Source organism: Pelobates fuscus, chromosome 12 (genome assembly GCF_036172605.1).
Source record: "Pelobates fuscus isolate aPelFus1 chromosome 12, aPelFus1.pri, whole genome shotgun sequence".
NCBI lineage: Eukaryota > Metazoa > Chordata > Amphibia > Anura > Pelobatidae > Pelobates > Pelobates fuscus.
In genome coordinates, this window is record NC_086328.1 from 6,941,976 (window position 1) to 6,958,418 (window position 16,443).

General features: G+C 42.8%; 1 protein-coding gene across 2 annotated transcripts; it reads left to right on the forward strand.

Moving 5' to 3' along the window:
- Window positions 1-2,848: 2,848 nt before the first annotated feature.
- ZNF821 (zinc finger protein 821) lies at window positions 2,849-15,036 on the forward strand. 2 transcript variants are annotated; one of them, XM_063437668.1, is made up of 7 exons: window positions 2,849-2,986; window positions 9,260-9,356; window positions 10,215-10,322; window positions 12,288-12,424; window positions 12,510-12,614; window positions 13,552-13,718; window positions 13,811-15,036. In XM_063437668.1, exons 2-7 carry the CDS (start codon window positions 9,317-9,319, stop codon window positions 14,457-14,459), a joined length of 1,206 nt encoding a protein of 401 aa, XP_063293738.1. In that variant the 5' UTR covers window positions 2,849-2,986; window positions 9,260-9,316; the 3' UTR covers window positions 14,460-15,036. The 2 variants fall into 2 exon arrangements, with proteins under 2 accessions (XP_063293738.1, XP_063293739.1); XM_063437669.1 differs by having other exon boundaries at window positions 2,849-2,982.
- Window positions 15,037-16,443: the final 1,407 nt, after the last annotated feature.

Here is a 16,443-nt window from a genome sequence, read left to right on the forward strand (position 1 = left end):
ATTGTGTCTCTGTGTGAGGGTATTTTATTGTGTCTGTCTCTGTGTGAGGGTATTTCATTGTGTGTCTCTGTGTGAGGGTATTTCATTGTGTCTCTGTGTGAGGGTATTTTATTGTCTGTCTCTGTGTGAGGGTATTTCATTGTGTCTCTGTGTGAGGGTATTTTATTGTGTGTCTCTGTGTGAGGGTATTTCATTGTGTCTCTGTGTGAGGGTATTTCATTGTCTGTCTCTGTGTGAGGGTATTTCATTGTGTGTCTCTCTGTGTGTGAGGGTATTTCATTGTCTGTCTCTGTGTTGAGGGTATTTCATTGTGTGTCTCTGTGTGAGGGTATTTCATTGTGTGTCTCTGTGTGTGAGGGTATGTCATTGTCTGTCTCTGTGTGAGGGTATTTCCTTGTGTGTCTCTGTGTGAGGGTATTTCATTGTCTGTCTCTGTGTGAGGGCATTTCATTGTCTGTCTCTGTGTGTTGAGGGTATTTCATTGTCTGTCTCTGTGTGTTGAGGGTATTTCATTGTCTGTCTCTGTGTGAGGGTATTTCATTGTGTGTCTCTGTGTGAGGGTATTTCATTGTCTGTCTCTGTGTGAGGGTATTTCATTGTGTCTCTGTGTAAGGGTATTTCATTGTGTGTCTCTGTGTGAGGGTATTTCATTGTGTCTCTGTGTGAGGGTATTTCTTTGTGTCTCTGTGTGAGGGTATTTCATTGTCTGTCTCTGTGTGAGGGTATTTCATTGTGTGTCTCTGTGTGAGGGTATTTCTTTGTGTCTCTGTGTGAGGGTATTTCATTGTCTGTCTCTGTGTGAGGGTATTTCATTGTCTGTCTCTGTGTGAGGGTATTTCATTGTCTGTCTCGGTGTGAGGGTATTTCATTGTGTGTCTCTGTGTGAGGGTATTTCATTGTGTCTCTGTGTGAGGGTATTTCATTGTCTGTCTCTGTGTGAGGGTATTTCATTGTGTGTCTCAGTGTGAGGGTATTTCATTGTCTGTCTCAGTGTGAGGGTATTTCATTGTGTGTCTCTGTGTGAGGGTATTTCATTGTCTGTCTCTGTGTGAGGGTATTTCTTTGTGTCTCTGTGTGAGGGTATTTCATTGTCTGTCTCTGTGTGAGGGTATTTCATTGTGTGTCTCTGTGTGAGGGTATTTATTTGTGTCTCTGTGTGAGGGTATTTCATTGTCTGTCTCTGTGTGAGGGTATTTCTTTGTGTCTCTGTGTGAGGGTATTTCATTGTCTGTCTCTGTGTGAGGGTATTTCATTGTCTGTCTCGGTGTGAGGGTATTTCATTGTCTGTCTCTGTGTGAGGGTATTTCATTGTGTGTCTCTGTGTGAGGGTATTTCATTGTCTGTCTCTGTGTGAGGGTATTTCATTGTCTGTCTCTGTGTGAGGGTATTTCATTGTGTGTCTCTGTGTGAGGGTATTTCATTGTCTGTCTCTGTGTGAGGGTATTTCATTGTGTGTCTCAGTGTGAGGGTATTTCATTGTGTGTCTCTGTGTGAGGGTATTTCATTGTGTCTCTGTGTGAGGGTATTTCATTGTCTGTCTCTGTGTGAGGGTATTTCATTGTGTGTCTCTGTGTGAGGGTATTTATTTGTGTCTCTGTGTGAGGGTATTTCATTGTCTGTCTCTGTGTGAGGGTATTTCTTTGTGTCTCTGTGTAAGGGTATTTCATTGTGTGTCTCTGTGTGAGGGTATTTCATTGTGTCTCTGTGTGAGGGTATTTCATTGTCTGTCTCTGTGTGAGGGTATTTCATTGTGTGTCTCTGTGTGAGGGTATTTATTTGTGTCTCTGTGTGAGGGTATTTCATTGTCTGTCTCTGTGTGAGGGTATTTCTTTGTGTCTCTGTGTGAGGGTATTTCATTGTCTGTCTCTGTGTGAGGGTATTTCATTGTCTGTCTCGGTGTGAGGGTATTTCATTGTCTGTCTCTATGTGAGGGTATTTCATTGTGTGTCTCTGTGTGAGGGTATTTCATTGTCTGTCTCTGTGTGAGGGTATTTCATTGTCTGTCTCTGTGTGAGGGTATTTCATTGTGTGTCTCTGTGTGAGGGTATTTCATTGTGTCTCTGTGTGAGGGTATTTCATTGTGTGTCTCAGTGTGAGGGTATTTCATTGTGTGTCTCTGTGTGAGGGTATTTCATTGTCTGTCTCTGTGTGAGGGTATTTCATTGTGTGTCTCTGTGTGAGGGTATTTCATTGTCTGTCTCTGTGTGAGGGTATTTCATTGTGTGTCTCTGTGTGAGGGTATTTCTTTGTGTCTCTGTGTGAGGGTATTTCATTGTCTGTCTCTGTGTGAGGGTATTTCATTGTGTGTCTCTGTGTAAGGGTATTTCATTGTGTGTCTCTGTGTGAGGGTATTTCATTGTGTCTCTGTGTGAGGGTATTTCATTGTGTGTCTCTGTGTGAGAGTATTTCATTGTCTGTCTCTGTGTAAGGGTATTTCATTGTGTGTCTCTGTGTGAGGGTATTTCATTGTGTGTCTCAGTGTGAGGGTATTTAATTGTGTGTCTCAGTGTGAGGGTATTTCATTGTGTGTCTCTGTGTGAGGGTATTTCATTGTCTGTCTCTGTGTGAGGGTATTTCATTGTGTGTCTCTGTGTGAGGGTATTTCATTGTGTCTCTGTGTGAGGGTATTTCATTGTCTGTCTCTGTGTGAGGGTATTTCATTGTGTGTCTCTGTGTGAGGGTATTTCATTGTCTGTCTCTGTGTGAGGGTATTTCTTTGTGTCTGTGTGAGGGTATTTTGCCCTAATGTAAAATGGCGGCTGCAGTAGCAATACGTCCAAGCCCCGCCCCGGTGCGGGCCCCTCCCACTTTGCCCTGTTGCTATAGCGATACCTGGGGTTTTCGCGATGACGTCGTGGCGTGCGGCCGCTGCCTGCTAATGTCCCCGCAGCGCGCTCTGGTGCCGCCGCCATCTTGGTGTCTGTCTGTCCGAAGCCGGGACACACCCGGATGGCGGGCTCGGACCGGGAGCGCCGGGAGCATGTATGTAAGTGCCCTGTGCGGTGTGTGTGACTGTGAGCGCGTGTGATAGGTGTATGTCCCTTTAATACTCATAGAAAGAGGGTCCCCCATCACCCCCCATATCATACATAATACATAGAGCAGGGCTGCACTGTGTGGGATTATAATAGGTGTATGTCCCTTTAACATTCATAGAAAGAGGGTCACCCCCCCCCCCCCCCCCCCATCATACATAATACATACAGCAGGGCTGCAGTGTGTGGGATTATAATAGGTGTATGTCCCTTTAATACTCATAGAAAGGGGGTCCCCCCCCATCACCCCCCATATCATACATAATACACAGAGCAGGGCTGCACTGTGTGGGATTATAATAGGTGTATGTCCCTTTAATACTCATAGAAAGAGGGTCCCCCATCACCCCCCATATCACACATAATACACAGAGCAGGGCTGCAGTGTGTGGGATTATAATAGGTGTATGTCCCTTTAACATTCATAGAAAGAGGGTCACCCCCCCCCCCCCCATCCCCCATCATACATAATACACACAGCAGGGCTGCACTGTGTGGGATTATAATAGGTGCATGTCCCTTTAATACTCATAGAAAGGGGGTCCCCCCCCATCACCATACATAGAGCAGGGCTGCAATGTGTAGGAATTATAATAGGTGTATATCCCTTTAATATTGATAGGAAGAGTGTCAGTCATTCCCCACCTCCAAGCCTTGGTTTATTATAGTAATATATCCATTTATTCTCAGAGCAGTGAGCTGATAAATGGTCATGCAGCCCTGTACGTATTTATTTCATGCATTTGCTGCATGGTTTGTGTGTGTCTATAGAGAGCATCATTTACAGTAAAACGTGTGTTTGGGGGGAAATCTAGGGTACAGGAGATCTTATAATGAGCAATGAGGCTGCAGTTTGACACGTTAATGAATGTTTCCCGAACTCTGAATTGTCATTACTGTTTCTTGATACATGCTTCAACGTTGTATATTAATTTGCATAACGTGATATCATTTTTACATGATTTTATAATTGAGGTTTGTTTGGTCTGGCAGAGCAAGATGTGTTCCATTTTGCTAAAGATTTGTGGAGGTTATACTACATGGAATTAGCTCCTGTTTGTGGTTGCTGTCCTCAAGTCAACCTCTCTTCCTTTTTCGATGAGCCTTCTCAGACCCTCTCCTTTACTGGCTTTTCTATTTTGGAAGAGGAAAGGATACAATACACAATATGCGGGAAAGAAAGTGTTAGCAACCAGTGCTATAAACCACCTGAGTGGGAACCCCTTATACCACTCTAAATATCAAAATACAAATACATACAATTGGTGGAACACTTTGGGCGGATCTTTCAGAAGATAGATGTGCCCAGTAACACACGGGGATTTTACATCATTCGCTGCAACGCTGGAAAAGTCTGTTAGAAGGGTTTTCCCAGTCGCTGTTTCTGTTACGTTTGGCTCTACTCGAGAGGTCTTCATATAAAAATATAAACAATTTATTGTGCCAAAATTCAAAGACATACAAGTCGACGTTTCAGTCCCCGTAGGACTTTTTTCAAGGTCTTGAAAAAAAGTCCTACGGGGACTGAAACGTCGACTTGTATGTCTTTGAATTTTGGCACAATAAATTGTTTTATATTTTTATATGAAGACCTCTCGAGTGCACTCTTTCCACTGGTATATATTGAAGGCTAAGGCAGCACCGAGGTTTCTCCGAGAATTTGACCAGTGAAATAGAGCCAAACGTAACAGAAACAGCGACTGGGAAAACCCTTCTAACAGACTTTTCCAGCGTTGCAGCGAATGATGTAAAATCCCCGTGTGTTACTGGGCACATCTCTCTTCTGAAAGATCCGCCCAAAGTGTTCCACCAATTGTATGTATTTGTATTTTGGAAGAGGGACTGAAAGAATAGTTGCTGCTGCCTAGGATTGTAAATCCCACTAATCTCAGGCTGCATGTTTCAGTGCTGCCTTATGATTATGGGTCCACGCTGCATAGTGTCAGTCACGTTGTGTATTTTCTTTAATGACCTCACATTATCCAAGATTAATGTGAATTACAGTCCTGGACAAGAAATGCTTTTTTCTGCTGTTTACATGAATTTAACCCCTCTTCCATAACCGATCTTCTGGGAAACATTCTAGGGGGAGAGAGACAGTGCAATTCTCTCTTTCATACATATCACAAAAGGAAAACGGCAAGCACCAAAACCATTACAGCCCTCAGTAGTTGTTATGGTGCCAGGAGTGTGTCCTCCCATTGTGACTAGTGAAATCCTTTAAGAAGGATTTGACAACTTACCTCTGTTTGCCTGGCTGGGCATGCTGCTTACCTGCAGTGCAAGGCCGGTGTTCATTGGCTGAGAGTGCCAGCTTAGTGCTCCCGGCCATTAAAAGTGGCCAGGTTTAGCATAGTGCCAGAGCTTTCATCTGAAGAAGGGTGGCGGACACCCAGTGGTCCCCATGCAAGTTATCACAGCGGTCATAAAGGGATTGACTGCTTAGATTGGAAGTGCATTCCTGACAGCGAGTGTAGTGGTTATGTTTCTTGGCGTTTACATTTGGGGACTGTGTAACTCCCACAAATCACAGACAGAATTAAACATGTATTTTACGTTGCACACAAAAATTTAACAGAACCTAGCACTAATCCTAAAAAATAAAATAAAAATGTATAAGAACAGTGAAGATTGTATTGTGGTGAAATAATGCTAAGGGTTTATTAATATCCATAAATCCGGGCTAGGCAAATCCTAACTCGTCATAGCGACTAGGAACTTTGTCAGCCAGTTCAGTGGGAGAATACATGTGGCCGGCTGTGCGGAATGGAGGTGCAGAGGGAGCTATAATCTCCCTGCTCTGCTCTCGCTCACTCTGCAGTCCTGGAATATGACATCACACCGGCTTCAGCATCAATAAACGGCAAGGGAGCACAGCAACAAGATGACAGCAGCACCACTGAACCCCAGGGAAAGCTGATCCACTCCAGCTCTCCCAAAGGTAGGGACACAGGGGGGATTAAATAAAAATAGTTCTTAAAAATTACAATTTCTAAGTGGGTGTCAAACCACAGGGAAAAAAAAATGGGAATTGGGGGCACACCCAGAACATGCATTTCTAAGCAATGGTGCTGCCGTAAAGAACAAAATCTACACAGAATACAGTTATAGGAACAGTGCACACACTGTGTGTGTGTGTGTCTGTCTGTCAGTGTGTATGTTTAGGATGCATGGGAAAGGTGATTTTACTCGCCTTTTTTGCCATGCCGGTCTCGCTGTTGCTGGCCCTGCCTCCATGGCTGAGATAATAAATCTTAATGAGCTCAGCCAATCCAATGCTTTCCAATTGAATCAATGCATCTCTATGGGGAACATTCAGAGCATGGAGACACTGAACAAAGGTGCTGCATATTCAAGCACTGGCTTGGAAGCTCCTTTAGTGGCTGTCTGAGCAACTGCCACTAGAGGTGTTACATTGAAAAGCCTGCAGGGACAGGATATAGACACCAGAACTACTGCAATAAACTGGTACCTCTTAAAGGGCCACTATAGTGCCAGGAAAACAAACTTGTTTTCCTGGTACTATAGGGCTCTTAGGTCCCCCCAACCCTCAGGGTCCCACTCCCGCTAGGCTAAAGGGGTTAAAACCCCTTCAGCCACTTACCTCCCTCCTGCCGACGTCAGCGCCAAACGCACATTCAAACCGCCCATAGGAAAGCATTACTCAATGCTTTCCTATGGATGTCAGCGTCTTCTCACTGTGATTTTTCACAGTGAGAAGCGCCTCAACGGCTCTCAGTGAGACAGCCACTAGACTAGAGGCTGGATTAACCCTAGTGTAAACATAGCAGTTTCTCTGAATCTGCTGTGTTTTCAGCTGCAGGGTTAACACTAGAGAGACCTGGCACCCCGACCACTTAATTGAGCTGAAGTGGTCTGGGTGCCTATAGTGATCCTTTTAATAATTGTATTTTTGTTGCTGAAAACTAATCTTTGTTTTAAAATAATAATAATCTTGCTCCTAGATTCCAAGCCAGTTTGTCACACCCTGCCATAAATTGTTCACCCCCCTAATCCTGTTGGTTATGTCTGCCAAAAATACAAACTTTATTCCTGTGTATCACATATACTGTATGTGTAAAAGTATTAGATTTATGGCCTTTTTGTGCATCACTTTATGATGTGTTTAGTGATCATTTTGCATATGACACTTGGGCTCCTTTTATTATAATATTTGAACTTGTATAAGGGCTAATTTACATTGATACAGAATTTGCAATACTGGATTTTACAAATCTGAATTGTGTTGTGTGACCTGATTTCTCAAAGGAATTAACTAAATACATTGAAATCCGGATACATGGATGATTCACCCCTTCGTGACAGGACTCCTCTATACAGGATTCCCAGGATTTGCATCCGTACCCTAGTACCGTGTATACCCAATTTGGGTTTTGGATACAAAATTATCCCCTGAACATTTTCTGGTAGGTCGCAGTACTGTGGCACCAGGAGCCGTAACTCTGCAGGTATCTGATCCCTGAATATAGAGAGACTCGCTTTCTGTATCCAGCCTGGGAAGGGGAGAAGAGGGTTCAACCTGTATTCACAGAGAATGCGGAGAGGATGTGACATCACATGACATCACAACCTCCACTGCTATTCGTCAATCAGTGTGTGGAGCCTTGCTGGAGCTGCTGGCAGAGGAACAGCCATGCTCCCAGAGAAGAAGGTAATCAGATGATGGGAGTTCTCAATGTGAATCGATACTTCACATCACATGGGAAGCAGCATGTACTGACAGATGGTTTTATGGCTGCAGCAGCTCACACAGCACACTGTCAGCATATCAACAATGCACCACTGGGCTAAATATATATATATATATATATATATATATATATATATATGTGTGTGTGTGTGTGTGTGTGTATATCTTACATTTTGTATATGTGTCTGAGTAACTGTGTGTGTGTGTGTATAAATGGAAGCGTCTCCAAACTGGCAACTTTGCTGCTGTCAGGGTATGGTAATGTGACAAGATATATTCTATTTATATAACACTGTTTCCTTATCTATAACGCCATTATTGAGTAAATTATTTTTTACAGGTATTCTGGCTAACCAACATCTTCAATTTTATAACCATTAAAAAATGTGCAGCCTAAGCATACTGAAAAAAAATAATTGATTTAAACATTACTTTCCATTACTCTTGTTTTTTGCAATCCGCTTGGTAGTGAAGGCGTTAATATTGCAGGGCAGAAAATGTTTGTGTATATATCTTATTTATTTATGCTAAATATATCATGCAAATGCTGCAGGACTGCATAATAATATATTAAATAAACATACACTTAGATACATGTCACTGTAAAGTCATTAAGAGTATAGGTGGAGGTTGGGGGAGAGACTGCTCAGAACAGGACTTTTCTATTAAAAAAGGGTCCATTGTGGAGCAGTAAGATGAGGCGAGGAACGTGTCACTTTTCATGTATAGGCCATTATTAGATGGATAATTGCAAATTCCTCTGGACAGGCAGATTTTCAGAGAGCACAGGAGGAGACATGGAGACGGGAGTGGGAGGAAGTGATGATAGAAAAACCAGGATAAGTAACAGACTGAACAAAGAGAGCAGTTGGATTACTTGGAAGCCAGGGCAGAGATACAATGAGAGCTATGTAGGTCTGCTGCAGGAACAGGTAGAGATGGCATAGGCCGAATGTATCTAGTGAATGTTGGGGAGCTGCAGGTCTGGTAGGGTTAATTAATTCAGCAGCAGATTATTAGGGGCTGTTAGCTCTACAGTAAAAGAATGGGAACAGGTATGGTGAGGGGAGTTAGTGTGTGTTCAGTTTAAATGGGACTGAAAATCCAAATGAATCTGTTGGTTTGCAAGATATATCTAGAACAGAATAAGTGGCCAATTCAAAGCAATGAGGTACCTCAACCGTGAAAAGTAGGAACCCTTAAACGACTGGTCCAAAAACATGGTTTGAACCACTCGAACGTCTGCATTATCATTACTCTTTAAAGCATACAGAATTATTTAATGTCCACGTTTGTAACATTTTCTGATATCTATCTATGCTTTACATTATTTGTGATGTAACGAGAACCAGCACGGGTTCAGGCTGTACAAAATGTGAAGAGGTCCTTACTGCCCGAGCAGAAGGTTCTCTACCCCACCTACAGGGGGCATTGTGTAGAATTCCTTTTAACATGGCAGAGAAAGTTCCTGCATTGATTGTTATGTCCGCTCATTGTCATTTCCGTTCAGCAGAGCCGCACTGTGTAGGTAGTCGGCGTGGAATTGACCGCAGTGCCAGGAGGGCAGAAGATGTCCCGGAGAAAACAGACAACTCCAAATAAAGTACATTGTGAGTATATTTACATACAGTTCCACTTCTTGTAGTCTTACCGTTCTTTATAACAATGTAAAAAGGTATAAAAGAGGTAAAAACTATAAAAATGACAGTCCAATCCAAAATAAATTTAATAAAAATAAATACAAAAAAACATGGAAAAGATGAAATGGGTTAAGGAAAGAATGTAATGGTCACTTCCACCCTGCCCCACTGCACAATTTAGAGTGGCCTTTTATTGTGGCCAGCCACACCTGTGCAATAATCATGCTGTCTAATCAGCATATTGATAGGCCACACCTGTGCAATAATCATGCTGTCTAATCAGCATCTTGATGGGCCACACCTGTGCAATAATCATGTTGTCTAATCAGCATCTTGATAGGCCACACCTTTGAGGTGGATGGATTATCTCGGCAAAGGAGAAGCGCTCACTAACACAGATTTAGAAAGATTTGTGAACAATATTTGAGAGAAATAGGCCTTTTGTGTACATAGAAAAAGTCTTTCAGTTCATCTCATGAAAAGTGGGGGCAAAAACAAGTGTTGCATTTATAATTTTGTTCAGTTTAAAATTTGTGGCATGATTTTATAATTTTATTTTTTTTAAATCAATTTGTGGTCTATGCTTCTTACTGGTAACAATTGAAGTAGAGGTGTATTGGACTACATTTTTTATTGTACTTTGTTTAATGAATAAACCGCTTTATAGCAATTTATATGAGGAATTTTCATTTCCGTGAGTCTTGGGTCTCCAGAACATATTTTGATTCAGGCCAGTTATTGATTCGTAGAACGTCCCCATATTCTCTATAGCTGCACAATGGGATCTTGATTCTGCATTTGACTTACATGTGCTTATTATTCTTCTAGGGGAGCAAGTGTTTGCTGGGTTGGAGCAGCAGGCTCGTAAAGCGATGATGAAAACAGAGCTTGTGAAAGAAGAACCATCAGACATGGGACAGCAAGACAGGAGCAGCAGTGAGTGGCTTCTTAGAAACAGCCCAATGATGGGGGATGCCGTACTGCCGTGATATTATATTGATGGAAATGAAAGAGACTTAGCGCATTCTTCCAGGGACACTTAATACTTCAGTTATCTGTCTTCTAAATTGGTGTTTGCGGGTCGTTGTAGTTTTGGGGTAGAAACCAAAAAAAAGATACATTTCTTAAATGTCTGCATTTCCTGCCAATTACCAGGCTTTGCAACTTCTACCAAGCACTTCACTGTATTCTGTAGCAATGCAGAGGTTATCCAAATAAGGTGCACTTTATGTAGAACGCCTACAGCTCTTCTACAACTCAGAGAATCCTATGTATTCTGTACAACAAGCATGTCAAACTCTAAGGCTAACACAGGCCAACTTATGATTATTATTTATATAGCTCCATCAGATTCCAAAGCGCTGTACAATGGGTGGACTAACAGACATGTAATTGTAACCAGACAACTGGACGTACAGGAACAGAGAGGTGGAGGGTCCTGCTCAATGAGCTTCTAGAGGGAGTGGGGTATAGTGACACAAAGGGTAAAAGTAGGGGTATGAAGTAGGTTGTGAGAAAAGTATTCATTGATTGCTTAGTTGCAGGAGAGGAGTCATGGGGGGTGGGGGATAAAAACCTGCTAACAGTTTAATTGATATGCTTTCTTGAAGAAGTGAGTTTTCAATGATTTTTTGAATGAGTGGAGACTGGGTGAAAGTCTTACGGAGAAGGGAAGGGAGTTCCACAGAAGAGGTGCAGCCCACATAAACGAGGTTTAACTTTATGTGGGCTGCAAAAACACCATCTTCAGTTTTCATAGAAGCATTGGGTGGCTATTGTGCATGTGTGACAAAAGGCTGCGCGGCCAATCTGCCTATCCATGGGCAGCATTCAGCGCCTCCATGCAGACCCAATCTAACACACTGCCCACAAATCCAATACACTGCCTCTCTTCCCTTCCACTCTAATTGCATACACTGCATCTCCCAATATTCTTATTTACTGCCCCCCTCCCTTCCCCAAATTAATACACTGCCCCCCGTCCCCAAATTTAATAAACTGGCCCCTTTCTCCCCAATTTAATAAACTGCCCCATCCCTCCCCAACTTAATACATTGCCCACCCCCTTCCCCCATTTAATATACTGCCCTCCCTCAAATTAATACAATGCCCCCCTCTCTAATTTAAAACACTACACAGGAAGGTACCTCTTCTCCTACCATTTCTAGCCCTGATCTTCTCTGCTCAAGCAGGCCAGACGCTCCTCTGACACTGCGAGCAGGAGGGAAGGGGGAGTGGCTGGCCTGCGGGAGCATGTGATCGTCCATGGAAGAATAGAATCAGACAGGAAATATCTTTGCAGCCACAACACAAAGTGGCCCCAGGGCAGGTGGGCCGCAAGTTTGACATGCTTGATGTACGACATATAGGAAAATAAAACGTGTGAGAGTAAAACATGACAAAACTCCCCATTAATCGATGCAAATTACAAATGTACTGCCTATCTCTTCTGAGAGTCACTCTTGGGCATAGCAATTCCAAGACGTCACTTTGTGCATTAATTCTGAACAAAATAGAAGAAACGCTGGTTGGGAGATGGAAGCTGACGGGTCGGTTAATGAAGCAAAATGAATTATCTAAAAGATATCCTGTAAAGTAAAGCTGGTTATTTGGTAGTTAATGTATAGATTAACATTGGTCGTGCTCCCTCCAGCCTATCCTGGGCAATGTGTATACATTGCTAAATGCAGATCCCCAGCTACAAATTCCATGATGATATTCCATCCTTAGGCCAACACAATGTATGGACTTCATTTGTATTAGCCTTTAAGGGATATCCTGTAACTTGTATATTATAGGTACACTTCCATTGGCTCAAGTTCAGTCAGACAGCCCCCATTCAACCACAACGCAAAAACAGATCAAATACATAAATTATAGTTCATCTGTTTGCTGCTCCAGGTGACAGCGATGCTGAAGATACCACTATCGATGACCTGTCCTCCCCTGGTTCAGAAGATGACCAGAACGACCGAGAATCCGATAATGAACCAGGGGTCAGCAACACTCAGAAAACGAACAAAAAAACTGGATCGTTGGTGAGATATCATTTATTGTTTAACTGGAGTTGGACAAATCTAAACATGAGCCACACATTGTTTTATTTATTTTTTTTCCTTTTAGTCACAGGCTTCTCTGGACTCACAACTGGATTCTGGGCTTTATATTTGCCCTCTGTGTCAGATAGACTGTGAAAGCCAGGAGCAGCTCGTCACTCATGTATATCAGGTATACAGTGTTTAAGTAATCAAGTAGTCAAGTGTGTTTGTGTCTCCGTATACCCCAAACACGCCAGGTTTTAAAGGCTTTTTTTCCTCCCGATCTCTGTCCACATTAATAAATTTTGGGAAACCTGGGCGATTCACAGTAATTATCTGAGCACAAATTAAATAAAGATTGAAAGTATGTCCCTTTAGGCAGTCAGTCGGCAGATTTGCTGTTATCCGCTGCCAAAATATGTAATTTAAACTGCATTTAGAATTCAGGGTGAGGATAAGTCAAAGAACTACAAAAGGAATTGGTGAGCGGTATTAATCTTACAACCGACATGTGCCACCAAACTACTCTTTTAATTCGTGCGCTACTTTCCTATGGGAAAATAGTCCTCCGGTTTTAGGAGAAATGAAGGTTGGATAATTGAGTGAGAACGTGACTTCCCCAAACTAGTCTACAGCTGACCATCTCTGGGAGCTAGAGACTTCACTCTAACGCAACCCTCCTTCCAACAGATACTGGTGTCATTTCACCACATTCAGCAGCAACATAAACTGAACAGTACATCTGAAGGGATTTACAGTAACATTGTAAAAAAAAAAAAAAAAAAGTCCCCTTCCGTATTCATTCATTCATGCATATTGAAATGTTTGAATAAATTCTTTGTCTATTTTGGTGTACCTCTGGTCTGTCCGTTATTTGACCCAATGCTCACTATTTCGCAACTTGCTTTTTTATACATGTACTCATTACTCTCATGCAACTTTGTATAATATGATTATGGCTGTTCGTAAATGGGTGTGGCAAAGGCAGGCAAGTGATTTCTTTAAAAATGTCAACATGCATTAGAAGAAAAAAAAAATGCCATGTTTTGAACATAAAACAAAATTGTCGGTGGTCCTTGAAACATGCAGCAATGTTTTTGTAACCTTTATTTCTGTGTCTTTTTCAGCACACAACTGCTGTAGTGAGCGCTAAAAGCTATCTCTGCCCAGTGTGTGGACGAGCACTCAGCTCACCTGGGTCACTAGGTCGCCACCTTCTAATTCATTCAGAGGATCAACTGTCAAACTGTGCTGTGTGTGGAGCTCAATTCACCAGCCATTCCACGTTTAACAGGTGAGAGCAGAGTCCATTTACTCCTTTCAGACTGCTTGATTGACAACCCCCACTAACTACATAGAATTTATATTGTGATTTATTTATTTTAGTGAGAAACTACCAGAGGTCGTGTCACCAGATTCTTGGAACCAGGACAACCATGAAGGAGATAGCAGTGAGGGTAAAGGTCTGGATTTTGAAGCTGTATACCCCGCAGGTATCTTACTTGTTTGCAACAACTGTGCGGCATACAGAAAACTGATGACTGATCAGATGTCTTCAGGCCGCAAGTGGGCATCACGCAGACAGAATGAGCCTGTGGAGGCAAGAATGCAGCGGCTGGAGCGTGAACGGACGGCAAAGAAAAGCAGGCGTGATAGTGAAACCCCAGAGGAGCGAGAGATGAGGCGAATGCGAGACAGAGAGGCCAAGCGACAGCAGAGAATGCAGGAAACTGATGAGCAACGCGCAAGGCGTTTGCAACGTGATCGTGAAGCTATGCGCACGAAGAGGGCCAACGAAACCCCAGAGAAGCGGCAAGCAAGACTAGTCCGAGAGAGAGAGGCAAAGCGGCTGAAGCGACGTTTGGAAAAGATGGACATGATGTTGCGGGCACAATTTGGGCAGGATCCTACCGCCATGGCAGCCTTAGCAGCTGAAATGAACTTTTTTCAACTTCCTGTAGGGAACTCTGATCTGGATCAGCAACTTCTAGGAAAGATGGCACTCGAAGAGCAAAGCAATGGTGCTTTGCATTGATCTATACTTGGCAGTGTTTTTTGATTTTGTTTTCGTGGCAGGCAGACATTGTTGCTTGGACACACATTCATTTCCTTCCTCAGAAAGTGATATTCTGAAAACTCCCCCCATCACTCTGTACATTGGTAGGAATGAACTGGAACAATCCACATATTTCAAGGGTTGCTTTTTACATTGATACAATTCCTCAGGATTACGAAGCTGCTGGAAAGATAAGAGTGGTCAGCATTTCAAGTACACACTCTTTCTCTGAGCTCACACATCAGTGTTGTGGTATTTTTTATTTTTTTTTGCCATGCATGCTTGACTTTGCAAGGTGTGAAAAACACAGTAGAAGTTAATCAAGTTGGACCCCCTTAAAGCCCTTCCCAAAAAATGATGCAGCTATAAGACTGTCTTTAAACAGGGTATGAAATGGAAATTCTGAATTTACTCAAATGACTTCTTTTGTGCTGTGAATGAGTTGTATGTGTGTAGTAACTTTTTTTTATTATTTTATTTATGTGTGGGTGCAGAATTATCTTAATAGTATCAGTGTACAAAAACGTATGTGGAACCAATAAATTATTTTACTATGGGGAGGGCCTCTTGTTTGATACCGCTTACATGTAGTGGGTAATTAAATATTATATATGAGCGAGGTCTGTCATTGGGAACTGCAGTTTGTTTGGCCACAATCATTAGACCAATTTCACCATAATCTCTATTTCGGGAACATAGGTTCCCTTGTATCCACCCCCCTTGGCAGTACAAATCTGAAAGTTAACAGATTACTCACCTCCTATCCTGCGCCGGGACTCTTCTGCTGCAGCGTCCATGGATTAGGAATGCACGGCCAAACACTACTGGAACTGCTGTGAGCAACATTTAGTTCCAGTAGGGATTACGTTTTCCACTCACAACTAGCCATTGGCAAGTAGAGATTTAACCTTACTTAGTATGCTATGACTTGCAGTGGCAAGTAACTTTGAAGGTCTGGCTAGTAACATAGGACTTAAAATTTTATTTTCCAGGAGCAGGAAATGCCTCGAGTGGCTGTCAATATGACCGCCACTGGAAAGGATCTAACCCTGCAATGAAAAGATTGCAATATATGTTGCAAGGTTAAGATTATCGGGCCACTGATTTAGCCACGGTTTAGTTTGACACTGACAGCTCCACAGGACGTGTGGAATGTTGAGCTGGAATATTGTAATGATTTTGACCATAAAAGGTAATTATGATTTAAAGGAACATTATATCATTAGGAATATAAACCTGTATTACTAACTGTGTTAAAGGGACACTTCAGACCAGGCCCGGACTGGCCAGCGGGAACACCGGGCAAATGCCCGGTGGGCCGAGGCCGGCAGGGGGGATCACAGGATCTCCCCGGCCAGCCCCTGCAGGGCCAGCGCTACCTGAGCGCCGGCCCTGCTGTGTGCCTCCATGGGCCGGTGGGGAAATCAAAGATCTCCCTCACCAGCCCAGAGGCAATTATAAGCGGCTGCCGGCTGGGGAGTGAGGGAGGAGAGGACCCGGTTGGGCTCTAGCCAGCAGCTCCGCCGAGTACTCTCGCGAGGTCTGATCCTTGCTGCGGTTATCGCGGCAACGCTCAGATCTCGCAAGAGTGAACTCTAGCCCCCTGTGGGGCTTGAGTTCACTCTCCACTGGACCACTAGGGAAGGCAGCACCCTCCATGGCAGCATGGCTCCACCCCCCAGGCTAAAGGTAAGAAGGGAAGGGGGAGATATAACTTTTTTTTTTTAATTATTCATAAAAAAAAAATATTTAAATAAAAAATACACTCACACTAACAGCACCCCCGCTCACACAGCACAAACACATATTATATATATATATATATATATATTTATACATTAACCCTCAGTGAGTTAACAGACAAAGAAAATTAGAAACCTAGACTGTGACGACAGATAAACCCCCTCACATATACAATACATCTACATATATATATATAAAATATATACATATATATACACGC

What these genes read in the sequence shown, in the direction of transcription:
- ZNF821 (XM_063437668.1), top strand. Translation starts at nt 9,317, where the DNA reads ATGTCCCGGAGAAAACAGACAACTCCAAATAAAGTACATT. An exon ending in ACAAAAAAACTGGATCGTTG is followed by an intron (nt 12,425 to 12,509) that starts GTGAGATATCAT and finishes TTTTCCTTTTAG; the next exon opens with TCACAGGCTTCTCTGGACTC. An exon ending in AGCCATTCCACGTTTAACAG is followed by an intron (nt 13,719 to 13,810) that starts GTGAGAGCAGAG and finishes TATTTATTTTAG; the next exon opens with TGAGAAACTACCAGAGGTCG.